Source organism: Grus americana, chromosome 4 (assembly GCF_028858705.1).
Source record: "Grus americana isolate bGruAme1 chromosome 4, bGruAme1.mat, whole genome shotgun sequence".
In the NCBI taxonomy this organism is placed as follows: domain Eukaryota; kingdom Metazoa; phylum Chordata; class Aves; order Gruiformes; family Gruidae; genus Grus; species Grus americana.
Window position 1 is genome coordinate 7603901 of NC_072855.1, and position 24024 is coordinate 7627924.

General features: G+C 41.3%; 1 protein-coding gene across 14 annotated transcripts in view; it reads right to left on the reverse strand.

Annotated features, from left to right (window-relative positions):
* CTBP1 (C-terminal binding protein 1) overlaps positions 1-24024 on the reverse strand; it is a 249104-nt gene that overhangs the window by 50485 nt on the left and 174595 nt on the right. Inside the window, exon 1 of one of the 14 annotated variants that reach the window (XM_054825632.1) lies at positions 19889-20033. The exons of 8 other annotated variants lie outside the window; for them this stretch is intronic. In XM_054825632.1, coding sequence (XP_054681607.1) covers positions 19889-20000 — 112 coding nt within the window. In that variant the 5' untranslated portion in view covers positions 20001-20033. Of the gene's footprint in view, positions 1-18101; positions 18323-19888; positions 20034-24024 lie in introns of those variants that run through there. 5 more of the 14 variants (XM_054825631.1, XM_054825637.1, XM_054825638.1 and 2 more) reach the window with 5 other exon arrangements.

Consider the following 24024-nt stretch of genomic DNA (forward strand, 5'->3'; position numbering starts at 1 on the left):
GGAATTATGGACTCCATTATTGAGAGTTACAAAATCTTAAGGCAAAAGGGTACCCTTCATTCTTCACACAGGTGAGACTTCTTAACAGGTTCTCTCTCCAACTATATATTCTTGGTTTGATTGAGCACTGCATTTTGGAAAAAGAATTCACTATTACATTTCCCAGTAAATGAAGTTAAGACATTAGTTTGTAGTTTTATTCTAGCCTTTTCCATGTATGCTTTACCTTAAAAAAAAACCAAAAAAACCCCAACTTATTACAGCTCCTGTGTCCCCCAATCTGCAAGCAGAGACATTTACAAAATCTGCCCACGGCACTTATGTGCGTCACACAAATGTCATCTCCCCCTCTTGCAGCGACAGCCTCAGACTTCTGCAGCGTTACAGTTTGTGAAAAACGGACAGTTACAAAAAACGGACCCCGGCGACTTCCTTTCAAAACAAAATATAGATTGACAACAGTATGAGAAACAATTCGAATGGAAACCAGACCAATGTATTAGATGTGATAAAGAATTTCTAAAATAAGACCACTTACTCTATGTTTTTTCTACATTTTCTGAAGCTAGAAACAGGAGGGATGTCAGTAGCAGGATAAACAGCAGCGGGCTGAAAGGCTTGCAGGAGCATTGTATTTCTAAAAGCAGACAGCCACAGGAAACACTCAAGTAACTTGGAATTTTATCACCATCCACAGATAATCAAAGGATCACCGACTTCATGCAAGTAAACTCAAAGCGAATCTTGAAACTCATTCTGTTGTTCAGAAAACAGACGCAGCATACAGAAAGATACTGGAAAGCAAGTCTAACTGCTTCCTGCTGGTTGCAATTTCTGAAAAAAATGAGAGGGAATGACAGCTTAGTGCTTGCCCAGTGCAAGACAACAGCTATCAGATAACTCCCAGAAACCAAGAAAGCATTATGACTATTTTCCAGAATGGCATGGGAGGACATAAAGCTAATCCTTGCTCCTGAGATCAAGAAACAACAGAGCAACAGGTCTTCATAACACATTATTTTCCCTATTTTCCAGATGTAAAGCAAAGCAAATCAGTGCCGGTGTATCACTGCAAAAGTAAAAAACCAGAAGTTATTGCTTCTGCTCCCTAACTTTGGTTATTACCACTCCCTTTTTGCTTATTAGGTCCTTTGATAGCACAACTGCTATTTCAGAGGAAATTGTAGCCCTTACAATATTTTTCTCAGATCAATCTTTCCACTCTTTCTGCCCCTCCTGGGTCAGGACAATCATCTCAGTTACAAAAAGGAAGAGAAGAAACAAGTGCTGAGAATAGCAGATGGAATCTGGAAAATAAATCTCTGTACTGAAAATTCTACATCCACGAGTAGTCCAGATGAGGGTCATTTATCAGGTCGGCACTGTAAACCAGATAAAATAAGATCCATACAAAAAGTGAGTAAGCCGGTGCTGGTCAAAGAGCTAGATGCTTTAAGAGGCAACTCCACCTGTGTGTTCTCCTATTTTTTTAAAAATAGCATTATTTCTTGTAAAGTCTACAACATCACAATACCCTGTAAAATGTGACCCTCGGGGAATTTTCTGAATTGCTACTCAAAGTTAAGAATACTGATAGCACCCAGGCTTCCCACCAGTATTTTCATCAGAAATCTGCTTTCCAAGTTTTGAATGCTAGTGACTATAAAATTACCTTGCAGCAAGTTGCAACATATCAACTTTTAAACAAAATATCATTAAGACACTTTTTATTGCTTTATTACCTTGCAGACAACTAACTTTGTTGTTTTCCAACTTCATACAATGTCTACCACAATCTCACAGCAGCCAAATGTCTTGCAAAATGAATGGAGTCACTAAAAACTGCACATCTAATAAAAGTTTTAGTAATTTTTTTTTTTTCCTTTAGGGATATAAACTTCTTCTAGGGACACTTTGATACCTGTCTATGTTTTGATACATTTCTTTTCATACTTGTTCTGCAGGTACTTTCCAGAACACTTAGATAAAAAACTCGAGCAGGACTATATATTCCTTAAAGCACATTAACTACTTCATATAAGATAATTAAACTTTTATGCCAAAAATATTTAAAGGACAACACAATTAGTAGCTTATATCTCTGGCAAGCACCCACAACAGAATATGGGAGAGCTCCCCAACAGAAGGGACACTGTTGATTTCAATGAGTACCCAACCTGTGGATAAATGAATTTGAAAAAGATGCTCTCTTCCAACATTGAAGGAGAGCAGGGATCATACAACAGCAAGTACACTTTACTTACTCGTTTTGTCCTGAATTTTGGGAGCCATCTTATGGCAAAACAAAAAAACATAAGTGACAAGTGCTGTGTGAACTTAATGTTTACCATCGGTCAGAACTAATGAGTTGTGAGCACTGCAGGACACCAACCACGGATCTAGTTAAAGAATTTAAAATATGTAGAAAGAGGCTATGATGGTTACTGAAAATTTAGTTCCAGAGAGAACATGAAAGAAGAGATCCATCTAAGCTAGAAAAGTTAGAATTCAGTAACGGATGAAATCAATTAATAGAATGAATAGTGGGTTTTTTCCCCTAACGTGGTTCTCACTGCTGCCCTTCCTGGACCAGGAATGCCACTAGGCACTGCAGGGAAGGATGGGGCAGGGGCAAGGGCAGGGGGGAGGAAAAAAAAGAAAAGAGAAATAGTTTACAAACAGCCACAGAAGTGCATCTTGTCTCCAGTTACTCTGACAAGTACTCGAGATGATAAAAGGGTGGGACTCATTTATTCTTCACTCTTCTCTGTTAACAGACCCATTTGTTTATGAGAGAATGGAGGGGAAGGGGGAGAGAGACAAGAAATGCTTTTATTCTGCGCATATGATGAGATACTGCCACACAGGAAGTGGCATGGCCTAAGTTCTTTTCACAGCTGCGTCATGGTTAGTAAAAATCTGATCTGCAAACTGCTGAAAGCATCACAAAAAGCCCTCATCTTCTGTACTGAAATCTCCTTCTCAACCTCCAAGAAAACCACTTGCAAGTAACTACAAGCAGGCTCTGAACAGTTTCAGTAGAAGGGTTTGGTATGAAGCAAACTATTTCTTTTTCCGCTGAAGTTATTTAAAGAAAATATTAAATGTGAAAATGTGGGGTTTACACCTATAGGGTTTTGTTTGGTTTGTTTTCCAATTTATATTTTTAAACTGTCCAGAGGGAATGAGCTATATGGTTGCCGAGTAATACCATGAAATTCATAAAATAGGACTAGCGGCATGAACAATGTATTCCTAATCTGCAGATCTGTAGTTCTTTCACTGAAATTTGTCAAATCCTGCATAGACTTACACTTTTCAAATTGAACTCTGTGTCCTTTAACTTAGGGAATGAAGAAAAAGCAGTGCAGCAACAGACTCAAATAGGCCAGATGAACTGATTGTTTATTAAATATGTAAAACTGAGCTATGAGCAGTATCAACTGAATTTGTTTTGCATGCTCCCTATGAAATGGTTAGTGAAACAAAGCGTTTGAAGTCTGGAACAGGATGGAGAAGTATGAGCCAAAGTAAATGAATTCAAATCTTACTTTTATTCTGCATATCCAATCTGTATAAAGCTCTTCAGTCAACAGTCTGTAGCTATTAGAAATTAGAATGAGATTAAATCTCATCCTAAAGAACTTGAACGCAACTACCCTGAAAGCAGTCTGCACCTGCTTATAGCAGGTCTTAAATTAGATATTTAGTTATCTATACTTAAAATAGTATGTATTCAGATACAGTTTCAAATTTCTATAAATGTGAACCAACACTAATAGTCTAACTATTCTTCATGATGAAGACGTGTGACAGTGCTACTTGTTTTTCTCCAAGCAGCAGTCACTGCAGCATACCATCATGTCACCACACATACTGCTGCAATAATTCTAAAAAAGTCTACAAGTTCACTTTTGCCAGTATTGAGGCTGCAAACTCCACTAACTAAAATCACAAAACATCAGCAGAAGTATTCCCCCACCTTCATCGGTACTGATGAAAGCAAACTTCCAACCTTTCCCAAGTCAAATTCAGCAACCCCCTACAGGAAAACAGGGCGCTCTTCAAATACAAATAGGAAGGGTAACATCAAGTAGAGTCGTGTGATTTTGCATTATTAAAAAGTGTTACATGCTTTCTGGGCTTAAAGTTAAGATTTGGTGTTAGGCTTTGTTTCACTGATTCTGTTGAGCTACGTGTATAAAAATATTTTTTATACAGAGTACTGTCATCTTAATACAGTATACATGATGCAGCGGAGTTACTTTTTTTCCTCTTTAAAAAGAGTACATTCTCCCCTCTAAGACAGAAGGAAAGATAATTTACGTTGCATCAGAAAGCATGCAAGTATTAATGATGGGGAATGATGAAGAACATAAATGGTTTCCATTTTCACATTCAAAAACAAGTACCTGCAAATTAATGCTAAAAGCTACTGGCCTATAAAGCAGCCATGTTTCCATGCCAACTGATCGCAGAAATACATATAATTCAACAAAAAATGAATAACCTACAAAACAAGAAAATAAAATAAAAAAAAAAGCAGAAGGGCTGAAAAATCAAGATCCTGACCTTACCCAACTATTTTACAAGAATAGCAAAGAACACAACAAAGGATGCAATTTAAGACGTGAATGGTATACGGCTAATGGCACTTCATCATTACAATACTTCTAAAAGCTGTCACTCTCTAGTCAACAAGAAAAACAGGATACAGAACACCTCTATTAAGAAGGAGGGAACACTCATACAATAGTAGCAATTCTTATGGAGGTTTCACAGTTGGTAGACACGAAAGCACAAGTTACTATTCAGTGCACATCTTTCATTAGGATTTTATTTTTTTTCTTTATCAAAGAAGGTCTTGCTTTGTTCCTTATTCACACTGAGTTGTACCAGGGTTCTGCAATCAGTCAGCAGAGTTGCTTGCAGAGTTAGGCAGTCCGCTACTGGAGTGTTAGTTGCAAAATCAAGCGCATTAGGAATGAGCAGATACGTATCTGCACACAAGCAGCTCACGTAGTGATGTGCACATACATATCTGATGCAATTAAAATTTTGTATGTGTATGAGTGACTTCAACTTCATGGTTGATAAAAAGCCAGAGAGTAAGTTAGAAGTTCATACACGGCATATATGGTTCACACATGTATGCATTTGTATGTGAAAAAAGCAGACTTATTTTAAGCAAAGAAGCTTAGAAATATGCAATAGAAAAGAATGCTACAGATCTAAATATAGCCAGTTCCAAGATACTGGCAATTACATGCAACAAAACCAGCAGTTTGAGTATTTATTCTTTAAAACCTAGAGAAATAAATAACCTCCAACTAAAAGGTCCATAAAGCCTGTGTCCTAAATGAATACAAACTGAAGACAGGACAATAGATTTCTGTTTCTTAATATGTCTTTATTTTATCAAGTAAGCAACAGTGCTTTTCTTCCTATTCACTTCTTGAAAAAATATTTAAAGTCATTAGATGTTTAATACGGGTGAAAAATTATTGTCACAGAACTGGAAGTTGGAAATACCACCATTAATGCATTTTAGTGCACTTGAATTTTATGGTTTTGCTGCATTTTACATGAAGAGAGAACAGAAAATTACAAGTACCAATCCTACTACTTCATGTTTATGTGAACATACAGATTACACGACAATGGACCTACACACTGCATGGAAAAATGCAAAGTTTACATAAAATGATTTTTAGGTTTATTTACCAGCTTCAGTCCGTGTGGGGACCTCAGTGACATCAGTGCATGAAAGGGAATAATTATATGGCCACATCCCAGCCTATCCAGACAGCACAAAAGATGAGGGGTTTCACCAGACATTTCTCCCTCTGCTAATTCATAATTCACTAAAAATTTAATTTTTAAGATGTGACGCTTGCTGCCCTTTTAAACAAGCATTGATAATAAACCCCATGCATTTTCTAGGAAAGACTTTGCCATTTTAAAGGTTACAAAAAAAAAATTCTGGTAGAAAACACCTAAGCTGAAATCCTCTGAAGTCACTAAGATGACTTTTAAATAAGAACAATGTTTATACCACAGCCCAAGAAAACTGTAAACATTTAGCATTTCTGAAATTCTCTGTGTTTCTGACTACCTTCCCCCAACTTTACCTAAGGTTGGCCACAGCTACCTGGCTCAGAATTACCATACTTTTTGTAGAAGTTGAGAAATGATAATTCATCTGAGTGGAGAGGCCACTATTTCTGCAAAGTTCTTCACATACAAACTACTACTTTGAGGCAGTACACACTAAATTCCTATTTGGGATTCTAAAAAAAAAAAAATAAATTAGAAAGTCTACACATATGCTTAAGACACACTGAATATTCCTAACTGATAAAACTATATATGCAAAGTTATGCACTCTGCAATAACCTTTGCAGTATGTAAACTGTACAGCAACTCTGAAAGTACAGAGAGATGAATTCTGACAGGGAAAAATGTATTTTAATAAACTCCCATCAATCTTTAATATAATAAAAATCACCTCTACTCAAAACAGCAGTGGCAACTGAAAGCTGTCAGCCAGGCATAGAACACCTGGCTCCATACTGCCCTGACAATTTATTCCTGCTATGGTTTGGAAGGACCAGGGGTGGCAAAGTAGAGTTAAGATGAAAGGTCAGTTCAGCTTCTCAGACCTTCACCTCGTTTCATCTATTGTCAAAGAGACTCTACTGTTCTACAAACACTGTTCTACTTTTTGAAAGCTTCTGAAAGTTAGTTTTGTACTAGCTACATGGTTTTACTACCGTGTATGAAATCATCCATAGAGCGCATCAATTTTTCATATAGCACTGCCTTGGGCAAGATCCTAAATGGTAACAGAGCAGAAGACTCCATGTTATTTAAATATAAACAGAAGAACAATAATGAAATAAAAAAAATAAATCATTGCCAACAGAGCAACAACTGCGAGGGTGAACAGCAACAATTTCATGTTCAGTAACACTTCTCCCATAGCCTTGGCCAGCACAGTCTGTTTATATAAATGAAAGAAAGAATGCTGTCCTGAACTTGCCCATTATCCCACAGAAAAGGTATTGTGGGAATGTTAACTTTCACCTGGCTGACTTCCAGATGCTGGCAGGAAAAAACACCCTTTTAAAAATTTTAGCCAACTGAAGAATACTTCACATTTTTCACATTTTCCAATTATTCCAACTTATGTATAACCTAACATAGGCCTCGAACTAAATCCATATAAAATAGACATATTAAGATGATCGACTACTCTGCAAAAGAATGAATCAAGGGGTCTCACATCCAAACCAAACAGCCCTTATCGTATTTCACAAACCATGACAGCTTTTGAGAAAGCCAGTGCATTTCTAAAATAGCAGAAATGTTTGCGATGTCCCCAAGAGCACTTACTGGACAATGCGAGTAAGAACTAAAAAAAGGCGCCATCGTGATTTCAGCAATGTAGCCCAGCGCTGTGATGCAGACCTGGTACCATGTGATGAAGATGCTGTTCGAAGCCTGCATTCTGTCATACAATTAACAAGAGAGAAATGCATCTCACTCTGCATCTAATGCCTGAATGGGCCTCACGACCGAAACTGCAACACAGCAACTGGAGAAGACCCCAGAACAAAACGAGCAAAAATCCCCTTTCTGTTTTAAACAGAAGGCAGTTTTCTTGCTCTTTTCCATCTGGCACTTCAAGTAGCTGTCTTTACTTAACAGTCGTCTTGAAGTTTTTAATAGTCGTACAATGTGCAAACTCAAACTGAAAGAAATTATCCCTTACTACTTCTCTTCCAAAGTTCAACTGTTAAGTAAAAATAGCTTGCAATCATGTCTCAGCTCCAAGCCTTCATAGCTCAGCAGGAGCGAGAGTACTCAGTGCTAGCATAACATCCCCATATTGCAGTGCACAGCACATAGAGCTGCAGCCTCATCACTTACCAGTACTTTGCTGGTCTGTTTGCATGCATGTCCTGTTAAGCTAATTGGTGAAATACAACTTCCCGATTCAAATATACAGGAGGGGTATTTTTGCTGTTTAAAGAGGAAGAGCTTTAATGGTGGAAAGTACATTTTTAATTTGAAAAAAGTAAGCCCTTCAATCATAGCAGAATATTTTCTACAGTGCTGTGCTCAGTCAAGTCACAGGTTGCCTTTTTATTAAGTGCATTTACCTTAATTCAGTTCACAACTGAAAGCACACTGCCTCCCAAACCATATCCCTGTGATAAAACAGGACACAAGACCTACTAAGCACCTACTCAGAGCACCATTAACAGCATCCTACTCTAATTTCCAACAGATCCCAGAGTGCCTTCCCAGGTAACCTCACCATCGCTACCTGCACTGAACGCATGAAGCGACTGGGCACAGAAAAGTGACGTGAATTATCCCACGTCACTCCTGAGGCTACTCACAAGAGTGAGAAGACCACCAAGATCATCCAGGCCACTCAGGACATTTGCTAGCACTGCTGTCTGTGCTCCCCTCTCTCTTCCAATTCTCCTGACAATAATTAGACCAAATTTGCCCTGAAAGTCAGCTACCCTACACTTTACTTCAGTGCTTACCTAAGATTTTTAGTAATGAGAAACTTCTTGAATAACAAAAAAAAGAAAAGGACTTCAAGAAAGTAATTCAGTTCTCAAGTAGAACATTAATTTCCTAACATAGGTGGTGCTTCAGTGAAGTTCCTTTCATAGAGAGGTACGAATCCCACACGAAGAAGTTGTATTTACATTAAAGTATGCTTGTAAACTAGAACATAAATGCCCCATATAAAGTCTTTGCAAAGTACCACATTTTGATTTGGTTTTGCCCATTCCTAAATACCTTAATGCAAATGTGAAATAAGCCTAGCTTACACTTAAACAAGAGTTCAAACAGGCTTGCACTAGAGCTTAACTAACTTGATTTAAAATTGTACTTAATGAAATGTGAGCAGTTCCCAGGTATCATATGGCTTATTCATGCACTGCTTCTTTCACTATGCACTTTTGTGATCAAAGAAATCTTAAATATAACAGATGAGGTTATTTACTATTTATAAAAATAATCACTGTTTAATGTTCTTTCTTTGAATTAGCCTTCTAAAATGAAAACTAATTTTTACTAATTCTCTCTGAAAATCTGAGAGAGAATTAGATGATTTTTGAGATCCTTTTTTTTCCTGCACAAAAAAATCCCCTCCTGCCAATAAATCTTTAGGGTATTTCAATAGCTGCTAGAGTTGTGTAAACCACACTTTGAAAAATTCATCATTTCTATAAGACAGTATCCCCAGGACAGTCAAAAAAACCCTAAACTTAATTTTCAATTTCTTGGTTTTTTTTTTCCCTTTGACTCTTTGTGGGTATTTTCTATTTATGTATTTGTTAACAGACTTTTTTATGTTTTTTTTAAAAAAACAAAGCCACAAAGCTCAGAAAAAATCACTAACACAATTTAACAGGCTTAAAAACAAGTCCAGAGGGAAGATGCTAGTAAAGTTATGAATACAAATGCAAAATTGTAATATTCACAGTACTTCAAATTCTAAATTACCAACTCAATGCAATACACTGTTTTGTACTTTATTTACAGGACTAAGAAAATAAGATTTATGATTCTGGAGAGTCCTCATAATCCTAGTTCTTTCAACTGAGTGACAGAACTTGTTCCTCAACGGCAGGTACTGAGCCAAACCAATCTTTGGACAAAATTTTAACAAAAGGGTGATCCTGTAATAACTCAGGCTTGGTATGTAGGATGCAGCCAGGATCCTACAGATTTGTAAGCCCACTCCAATTCCCCTCGATCACTGGAAGCTGAGTAACTCAACATCCTGCAGCATCAAAATCTGCTAGGAAAAGAAAAGTTGTGCCTGCAGCTTACAGTTCTCCAAATTCCCACTTAAAGTCTTTTCCCATTGCTTGCTCTAAGGAGATAGTTCTCACTGCTGAATACATAATGCTAGATTTAAATTTTAGATGGCTGCAGGGTAGTCATGAGATAAATACCAAGTGTATTTGTATGCCTCTGTATTTACAGTAAGAAAGTCAGTCATCTGGATTCAAGGATTCAAAATATGAAACCTTTTGAACAAAGACATGCTAAGAGAAAACCCTGAACAGAGGGGCTGCCAGATACAAACAACATACACAACCAAACCCAAAAGGCAATGGATTGTGAAACCCTTTCAAAACCATACAATACTATGGGAATTAAGTAAACTTAAAACTCCCCTGCAATACTCTCGTCATAGCTAATTTGTGATTTCCTGTACGCTCAGTACTAACAGTACAATGGAGCCTCTATTGTGAGCCTCCTCCCACAAGCTTTTAAAAAATGCAAGACATTCTTTTTATCTAGACTGGCGTGGCTAAAATACATCCAGCTCTACACAGATAAAAGGTTATTTTCTTAGACGTTGCTTTTGCTTGTAAAAATAAAAAATAAAAATCTGCTGTCTGGTTGTGTGGAGTTCAAAGTTCACAAAGGAGTAGTGCTTTGGTGGCTAAACTGCTGACCACGAATCCCAACCAGAGCAGATGTAGGAAGTCACTTTAGTTTTAGGATAACAAGAAAAGATTCCACATTAAGAACTATCTGCAAGTTCAACAAAATTCAAATAGGCTTTGAAAGTCTCGTAGGAGCTGAAAAATCAACGAAAATTTGACAGAACCAAGGAATAAAGTGACTGCAGTATTAACTACAAATCTTGATTGAGGGTGAAGGTAGTAAGTCCTTTAGGTGCAAGTAACTGGTTTATAGAGGTACTGAAAATTGATACTGCATTTCTTCATCTCAAAGGATCCTGAAAGCTAATGCAAACCAACTAAAATGAACAAGACTTCCTACACCAAAAGCCAGTAGCAGAAATGAAAGACAGCAATCCTGGCACAAGGCAGTCTAGGGAAGGAACACAACTAGCAGAGGGAGACACTTAGCATGCAGGAGAAAATCTGGTGAGGTTGCAAAATAAAACCTGAAATGCTGCAATGACTTTGGTCAGTATCTTAATGACCTGTATTAGTCAAGAAATACTATATTAAGATAAAGACTTCGCTAGCCAGTTCCAGTCAGCATGGGAACGTACACATACAACACTGAATTACTGAAGATCACTTCTCAGTAACGCTGATTATATGAACGGGAAAATCAACAACATGAGAAAGGCTGTGATACACATTAATACTATTCAGTGAAGCACTAGACACGCATTAAGATGGATGGTAGACCACAAATGTGAAAACGCTCATTATCTGGTTGAAAATAAACAGTTTAACATATCTGGTACAACACATTAAAGAGAAAAAATATTTAAATATCAGTTTAAGAGTTTGGAGACTGGCTTGTGGTTATCTCTGCTAAACACTTTTGTCCTGCATGACTCTGCAAAGACTAAAGCTACATACTCAGCAAGAGACAAACTGGCTGCAACCATCTAATGAAATTTGACTCATCTGGGAATTTTGATGAAGTGCTCCACACCACTGTTTCTGCTAAGCCATACATTTTCTTTTGGATTGAGAGTGCCATGCTGCAAATGTGCAAGAAGAAATGGTAATTTTGGACAGTTTGGCTTAAAATAGAAGCTAATTCTGAAAATCCATATTCAGGTAAAAGTCCCACAGAGGCCAACATAAATTCTGCCGTGATAAATTAAAGATACTGGGATCTGCATCGATGGCAAAGACATTCTTGTCTGTCAGCCCCCAGCAGCACCTCTCTCTGACTATCCCTATGACTAACGGCTGCTTGGGGCAGCACTCCCTTCCTGCAAATCCTCCTGCCCATCAGCCCAATCTGACTGGAAAGCACACATCTCAGTATAGCTCCTTTCTGGCTCCTTCTCCCAACTTCTGACTCATGCAGGGGCTACGATGACATTCTGCAGAGTGAAAAAAAAAAAAAAAAGTATGTGTAGTAGATGATGATGAAAATACCCTGCAGTGCTGCTTCCCTCCTGGCTTTCTTCTGAGCTCTGACTCGCCAGTGCACCAGCCAAGCACGATGCAGCAGAGGACACGGCCATTCCTCTGCTTGCCCAGGTACAGGGCTTCACGGCACACAGTGCACACTCCCGGTATAGGAAAGGAATACAGTTCGATGAGAAGGCAGCAGGGAGAGCCTTGGGGAGTTGGATTTGCCATTCCTGCTGTCATCAGACGGCAGCCATGGGCTAATTCCTATTGATCACGTTTGGAGGGTGACGAGAGAGGAACAATACCCCACACGGTAGTAGCAACAGCAGTCAGCCTGGCTTTCCAAGGCTCCAACATGAGCAAAATAGAAAGCAGGACCGTTCTCTTTTCTGTCCCTAGAACTCAGCTTTCCTAGACCACCATCTGCTTTACCCATGTTTATACTCTGCTCCAACTGTCCAACGTGAATGAAGGCCTCCATTCCTTTTGCACAAGACCAGACACATTTAGGTAAACATGCATAACACTGGGCTGCCCGCCGCGGTTTCCCAACTACAGACTTTTCTCGCTTCTGAAGGTCACATGTCAACCAAGCACAGAAGGTGGCAAAAGCAACACTTGCTTTAAAAGGCAGCAGAAGTTACGCTCTTGTCATGTTCCGCATGGTAGTGTGAGAATTAGTTGCAAAACTTCCAGCTTACCCCGCTGGGACAGACCTCTCACCACTCTTATCTCAGGGCGTGTCCACGCATGACAGCACAAGATGGAATCTATCAAAAAATATTGGGGCTGTTCAGGAAGACCATTAATGCACATCCAACAATATGAAATTTGGACTGCCTACAGGAATTTGGAATTGTGACTCAAGTCAAGAAAGAAATGTTTCTCTTCTGCCTTCCTATTTATTTTTTTTTTTGTGAGTCGGCACCAGAGCTTCCCTAAAAAAGACTAAAAGGAGAGGAGGGGTAACGTGGTGCGTTCTGGCATACATACAGAGTCAGAAAGCATGAACAACTTTCACTGCAGACTTATGTAACTTTGCTCATGGTGACACAACTCACTGAAAGTGATTTGGGCATGGATAAGGGACATCCACTGACCTGTAAATAGAACTATTAAAATATGCCTTAAAATACCTAATGTAAAGCAAAATTATATAATCACATTTCCTCATATTTTAATATTGGAGCTACAAAGCTTTCATATGTAACAAAAAAAAAAAGCTTTCTATTAAAAAAAACCCCTCAACTTTCAATTACTCTGAACAATTGTCCCCAGCCCTGAGGCCAGCTTTTGCTGCTTCTGTAGAGAATCCCTTCTGGCTGACTACCCCAGCAGGTACACTGCAATGAAGTTCCTCCAAATGCCGCTTGAAAAAGGCAAGTATAATAAAAGATGAAAATGCAGAGAGGAGCAAAATAAATATCAACACAAAACATGCTATAGCATTAGTGATGTTTAGTTCAAAGGAAAAAAAAAATCAATGTCATTTTTCAATTATGTTGATTAGACACAAACTGGCTAATTAGTAAATGGAGTAATAATATAGGAAACATGGTATGTTTGAGATGAAATGGCAAAAATACTTCATAAAAGAGACATGTTAATTTATAATCACCTTCCTCAAAAATTAAATTCTTGCTCTGCTACAGCAAATACAAGCACGCTATGTTTTGCGCATCAAAAAATTATTAACCTATTCATCTAATATATAGATATTTTTCAGGAGGGGTTTCTTTTGAGTGATTTCTTTTTACTTGGAATTTAATTTTACCTTGTGAGCCTTTTTTTTTTTAATTATTATTTCATTACTGTTTTTTTCTCTTTTAAAGACGCTGCCTGTTGTGGCGCCTACAGAGGTAGAGGCCTCTGTTTGGGCAGGTGTCCCTCTGCCAGCAAGAGCAAAGCGAGCAGCGCTGCCAGCTCCCGCCTGGGCCCTGGTCCTGGCAGCGGGCAGAGCCCCAGGCTGCGGCTGAAGCACACTGTGCTCCAGATACTCCCCATCCCCAAGGTGGCCGCACACAGCAGCTATGAGGTGGCACAAATTAGACAAGCCCAGGGATTGTCTTGTATTCCTCGAGGAACCAGATAGGTATCTGGCCGGGTTCAAAAACAATTTCAAGTTTTTACTCATATCAACCCTCAAACCAAAGCTGGACATTAAAGGATGGGGCCCCACAAGCGCCTAAAAAAGTCTAATCCAGGGACTCACAGCACCCTTTTTCACATCATAAACAATTTGAGGCACCTTCTCCGCTTCCTCCTCCCCACAATACCACAGTGTAAGGTCGTACATCAGTTTCAGCCAGCTGACACTTTGATGCTGCCAGATTCCCAAAACACTTCTGAGCACATTAATCACACGGAGATGGGCTAAGGATTACTCTGCGTTGGAAAAGATCCTGTTGTAATCGCAGCTCAGAGATCCTAAAACGCCCACCACAACTGGAAGCACTGCTGCACTTCTCCAGCTCTCCCAGAGGAATACTGGTGAGGGAGTAAAGGGTTATATTTCAGCAGGAAATGTTAGTTTTAGATTTATCTGTAATGCAAGTTTGCTATCTTTTCCTGATCAATACATAGATTAAAATGAATCACCATCTTTGCTCTCAAGGCAGTAGGGGAGAGAGAGACCAAAAAACACAGCTGGGAACGTCTGTCTTCCCAACTGTAAATCTGTTGCTACGCTGTCTGGGAGCGAGAAAGCACGTGTGGCAGAGGAACTAAGGCTAAAGGGCTATGTACTACAACTTTTATCCTCACCTCAAATTTTAGGACACGTATTAAAAGTGTAACTCCATCTCTAGTCTCTCACTAAATAAATAATTACGGGGCCAGAAGGTTAGGGAGCCTCAGATGAGGCTGCTATGTTGCTATACTGCCAACTGCTACGGGATTTGAAAGCTTGACACATGCTGGAGAGTATCACCTCATCAGTGCTCCCAGCTGGCTTGGGAGGCGAAAACCTAAATATTACTCTTAAAGGCAGGTCTCTAACACACAAGTAGCCAACCTCTCCAGATGCATTTATAATAACTACGTTCCGTGAAATGTGTGATAGGTAAGGAAAGACAGAGTGGCAACAAGCAACTGTAGTCCAAACTATTTCCCTGGTTTTCAGTAATTGTTATATTTCACAAAAGCAAATTAAAGATCATGTTGCTTCTCAGCATCTTTACTTAAAAGACATTTAAACCTGTGCCTTTCCATACACTTATTGCTGTTCAAGCTATTTGCTTGTAAAATAAGCTTTTTTTTTTTTTTTATTCTTAAGGTATTCATGTGACCAGGCGCTTTGGGATAATGTCAATTTTCTCCCCAAAAGGGACTACCCAGGCTAGTCCCTGATCTGTGGTAGATGTTCTTATTTGATAAGGAGGGACTGACTGTACATTTCAAATGTTGGCAAGCATGCTACTGTATCTGTATGATAACACTTCACAGTAGCCAGCCCAATCCTAATCTCTCGGATTACACTTTCAAGTAAGTACCACAACGGCTCTGTTTACATTGTAAATAAAACAATAACTCTTAGAAACAAACAGAGAGATTAGTAAATTGAAGCATCAGGCATTTTTAACAAAGGGTAGATGCTATTTATCTTTATGATACAGCAGGACAAATCAAGAGCTAACCAAACTGACAAACATAAAGGCACTTGTAATCTGTTTTGTCACACTATCGGGAACATTACGTTATGATGAAGTATCATAGCGTATACAATATTTACGACGATGAGCTTTTTACACATAGATATACTGTGTGCTCAAAAGCTGCATGCTCCCCCTACTCCTTAACTACATATGACAACACTGAACTGAAAAATTCACAAAGGTGACTGTAGTAGTTTCATTTCAAAATAGTAGTTTCATTGATTAAACTCTTCTACTGAGCACAACTACAGCAATTCTCAGGATTATTACTATTTTATTTACCAATTCAGTAATGAAATAAGACATCACTTGATGGAGAAATACGGGATCTACATTATGGGGAGGAGGAGGGGGTGTGTTTACGGAAGGACAGAGAACACACCACTGACTCTGCACCAATTTATGCCCTCGATGCCATTAAATAAAACACAGAGAAACTCCATTCACATCACAAAATCATGTATTATTTTACATTAACAATGACAAAAATGTGGGAACAGTTTAACTCTCTCAATTTCCCTCTTCTGTTTATTAATTGCAGCCACCCCATAAACACCTATTTCTTGTTCAGCCCGGAAAAACCGTGGCAGGTTTGGGGCAGGCGGTGGTTTGTTTCATTTTGGTTTGAAATACACTAGTGAATTACAAATATTTTGTCCCTAGTTTACCCTCCGGATGGTTGACATAATAGTAAACCAAAGAGGATATTATTTGTCAAACATTGAGGAATTCCAATAATGAAATCTTGTTGCCTTTGGGGGTCAATAAAGAGCAACATCATAAAATATACTAAAGTTAGCAGTTTGGGCTGCTAATTTTACATTCTGCTTCACCAACGCACAGCTAAAAATAGATAAAACAGATAAGAACACAGAACAAAGAGATGCACTGGACAATTATTTTTCTACTAGCATAATCTACTTTATAATGAGTGAGCTTTTTAACCCTTTTTTTTTATAAAAGGTATAGATTTTTTAAAGTGTTGCTCAATGGGATTTTAGCTGAAATTATTTAAATATAGATTTTATTTTTCTTAGTATTTTCTTGTTCCCTTCCTAGTGAGATACAGTAATGAGATTTAAAATATTTTAATAAGGGCATCAGGCTACTTGCCAAGGGGCTCAAATGCTAAATAAGTATATTTACATCTTCTAAGACCCAGGAGAAAGAATCAGGGCAATGCACTTGAAACATGTATGTACGTTGCAGATATTATAGTTAATTTTAATTCACTGGGAAAAAAGTACACATACACTTCAGTTTATTAGGCCTCATTATTTTCAATGAGGCTAAAGGGATGATTATCTTTAGCTGCTCCATCATGGCCTAAAAGCAAACATTCTTCCTGATAAGGACAACAGTTATTAAAATATAAGGCCACGTTAAATTGTTTAATCTAAGCTACAACAGGTGAAATTTTGAAAAACCCCCGCTGATAACAGTGTTTTCTACCATTATCCTGTCCAGATCGGTACTATGAGCAAAATCCTGACTTTTGATTTTAATTTTTTTTAGAGGAAAACAAAGCAGCATAGCAGACTGACTCATATCTACACAGTAAACAGGCTTATTCTCTGCTTCATAGCCTTCTTTTAGTATCATTTGCTTATGAAATGATAATGTTTATAAACAGAATCGACATTCTGTCTCCCTATGTCTGGGGAAAGAAAAAAAAAAAATCACCTTCAGATTAACATGATAATTTATGCCAAGCAATTCTGGAGGCATATCTGTAACATCACCCCATGCATATTATTCATGTTACCTTCAAAACCAGCAGCAATCCATAAATGCATTTGGTAGCACATGTTTTAAAAAAAAAAAAAAAAAACGGGGAGGGAGAAGAGGAAAGAAAGAAAAAGAGAAATTCAAATTTACGGACAAGAGCCTTACCTCTCAGATACATAACCCGTCCGCAGATTTAGCAAAATCATTTCAACAGCCAGGCCTTAAGCACTTTTTACAGCAATAAAACGCCGCTTTTAAACTTCCTGTTTATTGAAATATTAGCACAGCTTTTTTTTTTTTTCCTCCATGGCACTTCACCAGCATTTCTCTGCAGTTAGAAGCCAGGGCACCGCTCAGCCCAGCAGCGAACGGGACCGGAGCGGGAAACCCACCCCGAATTAACGCTCTGGGTGCAGTTTTAGCGCCGTTTGACTTTTTTTATTTAAGGATGATTGTACCCGCAGCCGAGTTCCAGTCCCCTGACTGCGCCTCACCCTCCTCCCCGCGTTTAATTTTCATTTCTATTTATTATCATTATTAATCAGATACCCCAGCTACCTCCAGCAGCTACCAGGCAAAGTTGCGCCGGCGATGCGGCCGTCAGGGGAGCCCCGCTCCCCACCGGCGACCGGGGAGGGGGGTGGGTTCCGCGGAGGGGCCGGGAGCGGCGGTGACGGGCACACAAAGCGCGGTGGCGGCGGGGGCCGATCCCACCCCCCCACCTCCACACACACACACACACAGCCCACCCCCCCACCACCCCGGGTCGGTCCCCACAGCCGCGACCAGGCCGGCGCGACGCGAAGCGAAGCGAGATCGTTACCTAGAGGCAAGCCCTTGTTTAATAAGTGAGAACTTCCCATTGAAACGCTACGTCCGCGCTCGCCGCGGGGAGGAGGCCGGCCGGGAGGGCACCGCCGCTCCGCGACGGCGAGGCTGGCAATAAAAACACAAGCCGCCGCGGCATATGGCGGCTACTCCGTGGGCGCCCCTGAAGTGAGGCGCCTCGGCGCGCGCCCGCGCGCATGCCCGCCCGCCCGCGCGCCCCCGCCGCGCGCACGCGCGCCGCCCGCTGGCGGGGGGGGGGGGGTGGGGGGGTGGGTGTGTGTGTCTGTGTGTGTGTATGTGTGTGTGTGTATGTGTGTGTCGGGGGGGAGCGGCCGCTGCCGCCGCTGCCTCCGCCGCCGCGGGCGGGGCTTCCACGCCCCCCCCCCCCCCTCCCAGCTTGATCTCCTGGTTCCAGGCAGGCACCGAAGATAGAAAGAAAGCGGGGCGGGCGGAAGAGGGCCTGGAGCCTTCACGCTCCAGTCGCGGGTGTTTGGTTCGTGGCGCCAGAAACGCGCAGCGAAACCTCGGGCTGCTTCTAGGAGCCAATGTAGCCGCTGGTTTGGTTGGGTATGCTTAAACTTCAACAAAGTTAACACGAGCTGCGTTCGACACCTGTGCTGGCATCCCAAAACATCGGCACTTCTGGGGTTTCACCATGTTTTGGGATTCGGCTAAGGCTTTTCCCCTTTATAAATTAACAGGGATTTCAGAAAAAAACCCAGAACGCACTAATTGTTCTCCTAGTGTGAGCTGGACTCGGGTGTCCCACTCTGCAGCTCCGCACACGGAGTCCCCAGGACCTGGGCCCCTGGAAAGCCCCAGAGACTACAAAAAAGGGCCAATTCTGCTGTAATGATCCCGTCCCGCAGCACCCAATTAATCGCTGCTGGTCTTGTCCTTCAGCTACTTGCACCATCCTGCGCGGGGACGCCAAGAAAGAACAGAACATCAGCCCGGCGCGGGGTCTACCCTCAGAAGAGGCTGCTGGAGCCAACGGGCTCCTTTTTGGGGAAAGGCCAGGTCCCGATGCACCCGAAAACCAGCAACTGCCCAAAGCGGAACCGCGACTGAGATGTGGGTCAAAACCCGGTGTTATCGCCAGCGCCCGAACCCCGGCCACCCCGTTTTCCCCGCTCCGTGCCGCCCCACTGGTGCCGGTCCTCCCCGAGACCCCGCCATTCGCCTCCTCGCTGAAGCAGCGGTGGCGGCGGCGGACGAGAACCAAAGTCGTCGCGGCGCCCCCGCGGCCGGCTGGGTCAGCTGACGGCGGCCCCGCCCCGCCCGGGTGAGGGCGGCGGAGGTCCGCAGCGCCGCCATGGCCCCGCGCCGCCGCCTTTCCCCCGGGTTTCTCCTCTCCTCAGCCCCGGGAGCTCTGGTTCCAGCTATCTGAGAAACTTCTACGCCTCTCCCACGGCCAACCCCTTTCCTCCTCAGCCGCGGCCGGGGAGCGGAGTCGCGGTGGGGAGCAGACAGGGTGTTCGCTCGTTTCGTCCCCTCCCCACAGACGAGCCCGGCGAGCGAAAACCCCATCTTTGGCTTTTTCCAGAAATAAAACGCTCGGTTTCTGTCAGCGGTTACGCCGCAAACGGCCCCAAAGCCCGCGCTGCTACAGCAGCACCTCAGGGGTGCCAGGGGACACGACTCCCCCTCAGATAACGACTGGGGTGGGACACACGACAGGTCAACCTCTGATAAAAATAAGGTACTAGCGCTCTTTTCTGAGCTGAGCGGTAAGTCAGGGCCTGAATCTCCTCAAACGGAGGGAAATGGCAAAGCTCTTACCGACTTCGAGGCGAGGAGAAGCAGGCCACCAAGCCGGGCCGAGGTGCAGGGTCCGGCCGCCCCAGGGGAGTTTGGGGTGCCCTCGCTGAGGGGGAGCGAGCTCGGCGTACATCTGTCCGCGCCTCAGCGTACATCTGTCCGCGCCGCCGCCTCGCTCCAAGCCAAGCTCCCAGCGCCAAGTTTCAGTACCTCCTCTCACACGTTTTTAATCGTTTTGCGGGATGATCTGAGAGTCAGTTCTGCTGACTGCACTGCTGAACTCCGGGTCCGTGGGTGATTGCTCAAAAGTAACGCAGGGGAAGGGAGGGGGTAGACATTAAGATTTTAGAACTTTTTTTGGATTCTGCAGGATTGGTCTGCAATATTTAGGGTACCCGTGGTGAAGAGTACATTAGAGGTAGCTAATACAAATAGTTACAGGGACTCCTGGGCAGCGTTCACTAGTAATTCACTCTGATAAGCGACATGCCTGATACTAGGAGTGGATCATCTCTTCTCTGTTTCTATATGCACCGGCTGCAGATTTTCCTGTGGTTTTTGGGTTGGTTTGGTTGGTTTTTTGAGAGGGGACTATTTTAACACAAAGGTTGTAAAGGGTGGGTTCAGCCTCCAAGTTGTGTGGATTTCAGGAATCCACTCATAGCACAAGTAATGGATTTTAGCTTATAGGCAACCTTTAGCAACTTGGCTCCAGGCTCCCTAATAACTTGATTTTCCCCCTCATTCTCCTGGTAGTGTCCATTTCACAGGGTTACCGGCAGGATCGGGGGGTAACTCCCAGGACAAGTTTATGCAGCCTCTGACTTTCTTCATTTTCCTCCTGCATTCATGAGAAAGCCTGTTGTGGCTTGGTATAGACGTCTCAGACATGCCTCAAACAACACAGTTTCTCTAGATTCTCACTGCGCTTCACTAGGGCAGCATCTAGCCAAGTGCCTCGTGGGGTTTGTATAAATAAACAAATTTGGTTTTAATCACTTTAAAGTGGTTAACCACTTTATTGCCAGTTATAGATGTTAGCAAATATAAAAATATATACATATCAAAGCTATAAGAAGAAAATAATGATTTTTTTTTTTTTTTGCACTACTTAAGTTGCCATGTAGCAAAGTATCAGCAGAAACGAGCATTAGGGGTAGAACACGCTTAAACCTCAAGTGCAGTGTATGTGAATACCAATATGGATATGGAAGTATCTCTGGGAAAAAATAATAGCAGAAAATGAAAATTCAGAAATGAAGTTAGAGTTCGGGGGGGGACGTTGAGAAGCATAAACAGATACAGGCAATGAGACCATTTCCTCGGTGGGGTTACATGACTGGGCAAATGTTTAGTTCTAAACTGGAACTGCTGCTTCGAGGAGGGAGGGGAGTGTGGTACAAAATATTATGACAAGGGGAGTGCTCTAAGTGAGGATAAGTTGGCATGATGAACAGATGGAGTATTCAATAACAGGAGGTTATTAATACTGCAGTTTGGTATTCTCTATGCTACTTCATGAAGGGATTCATATGCTTGCTCTTTTTCCTTTCTGATTGTACGCAGACCTAACAAATAAATATGCGTACTGTAGGTAATGCTGGACTGTGCGCACACACACATGCATCGCAAGTTCATGTTTCCTGGGAAAGCATCAAGGGCTGGATCCTCAGCTGAGTGCAACTGGACTGACCATGTTCCTTTCAACAGCGGAAAGCTGATTTGCACCTGCTGAAGGAGAGAGGTTATCTGACCCCGTCTCCCCAGGCAAAAGGTCTCTCCACCCTGCTCTTTGACAGCTGCCGCGAGGCACCTGCTCTAGAGAATAAACTAGGAGGGCTCTCAGGATGGAAAAGAAAATGAAATAACCAAAGAGCGATTGAAGTCTTCCTGCAGAACACAATACAGTGTTGTTTCTGTTTAAGAAAATGAAGCTTGCATTCACCCAGAGTTCAGTCCTCCTCCCCTACATGGCTTTCAGTGACATGAGGAAATCCAGGAGCAGACCAGCTGCCTCCAGCCAAACCTTCCACACCCCTATCCATTTTACTTCCTAGGTTCTCCAGCTTGCCTCTGCGTCACCAAACAGTCAGTCCTCTTCACATCTTTTAGACTGCAGCTTGTACAGCTACAATATAAGTAAATCTTCCACAAAACATAACAATCCCCATCGTCTTATCACATTTCGGCACTGCTGTCACTGTGAGCTTGTTGGGTTTTTTTAACAGTAATGTTACACAGCTGAGTGTCTTCTGTGTTTTGCACTAAGAATTATGGCATTTTTCAAAGCCCCCAAACTGTTTCTTGGCTTTTTAAGAGTCAGCTGGAGAAGCAGCACATGTGCTGAAGAGTAAATACATTGTTTTAAATGTATCTGTTAACAGCCATATGTATAATTTAAGTACAAGTTTTATTCCCCTCAGAATGTCTAATCATAAGGGCATGACCTTGGGCTTTCACAAATTAGATACATTAGGGTACATATCTTTAACAGATGTGACTTTGAAGATACTGAAAGAGGAAGTTTTACTGTTGTATCATATAAGCAATGAGCCAAGATACATGTTGATTGCTCTCTAAAGTGAATAATGAAATTTGACAATAGTCTTACATCTAGATACTGAGATTGCGTACTTACAGATTTTCTTTAGTTTGTCATAGCTGTGCGTGCTGGCTCTTTCTGCATCTTTTTGCTTCATTATCAAACATGCGTCATTCATTTTAAGAGTTTTTAAAGCCTTCGTTTAAAAGCTTTGTGCATTTTTTAATCAAAATGTAAGATTATATTTCAATGGAATATCTTAATTTTTGTCAGCAGTAAATCTCGCAGATGCTATTAGGAAATCCTAAAGGGATTTATGTCAGAACAAAAGAATGGTGGGATAAAGCAGGCCCAACACTTAAACTTTATCCTAAAAATAGATCTTTAAAATGCGTCATCAAAATAAGTCAATTCAATTTATGTAAGATCTGGAAAGAAAACTTTGTTTGGATTTACATATTTCCTTAATTCTTTCACTCAGATCCTGAAAAGCATTTGTTTATAAAACACACACACACACACAGATCAGTCTACTTTCATTTTGCAATTGTATATTTTAATTACAGCTTCTTTTTTTTAGGTATAACTTCCTCTGTGTGAAACTTCCTGCTATAGGAAGTTAATGATTTCTGGTTGATGTGAAAGAGAAAGGCCACTTTGGAGAAACATTTTCAGCAGGTTCTGAGGGGAAAATGGAAAAAAAGAATAATTGACAAAAGGGGAACACTTCAAGAAATGGTGGTCATCACAAGCATGAAATAGAAGACCTTCATCTACTGTAAAAAAGAAGGTTTGCTGAAGGATCAAAGTCATAGATTAAAGTTCTACTTAATGAACAAGAAGTTCAGCTGTGTCAAACATTCAAAGTCATTTTTGAAATGCCAAATGTGCATTGCTCCTTTCTCAAAATGGAACGGCTCTACTAGCTCTGTGCTGGAAATACCAGCCATACAAAAGTGAAAAAGCTTGCAGTGTGCTGAATGAATGAAAGAATAAATTCCCTTCAAACCAGTGAACACAAAACCCTCTCTCCTCTGATGTTATCTGTATTAAGTGACTAAGGGATTTTCTTCTTGATCTCACTCTCTTCATACAAGTGCTAAAAACGCAAGAAGCAGGGTGGAATTAAATCCTATGCATTTTCTGGTTATCATGAAATGAGAGGTATCATTTTCCATCTCGTCAGGAGGAGTTAACAGACCATTTCCAGGAAGGTCTGTGTTCTGGCTGAAGAGAAAAAGAAGATAGACATGGACAGCAGAAGAAACCTATCGAGAACCATTAGTGGATGTCAGCCATTGTCCATCTGTTCACAGTGGAATAAATCCAGACCTGAAGGAACAACTGCAACCTGCCCCATATGGCTCGCTCCCTTCTGCGCTGGCAGGGCTGCTTTGGGGATTTGACATTGGATGAGGTAAAGGAGAAGCAGCACAATCTGTGTTCCCAGGAACGAACAGCCAATTAACATGAGAGAACAAAAAGTGGGTTAGTAACCCAGGGGAAGGTTTTCTCCTTCTCACCTGTTTGAAATCTTGGAGCTCATTCAAACTGGGTACATTCCAGAGATGCTGTGCTGAGGCTCCTACTACTAATGAAGTCCTTAAAAATTTAA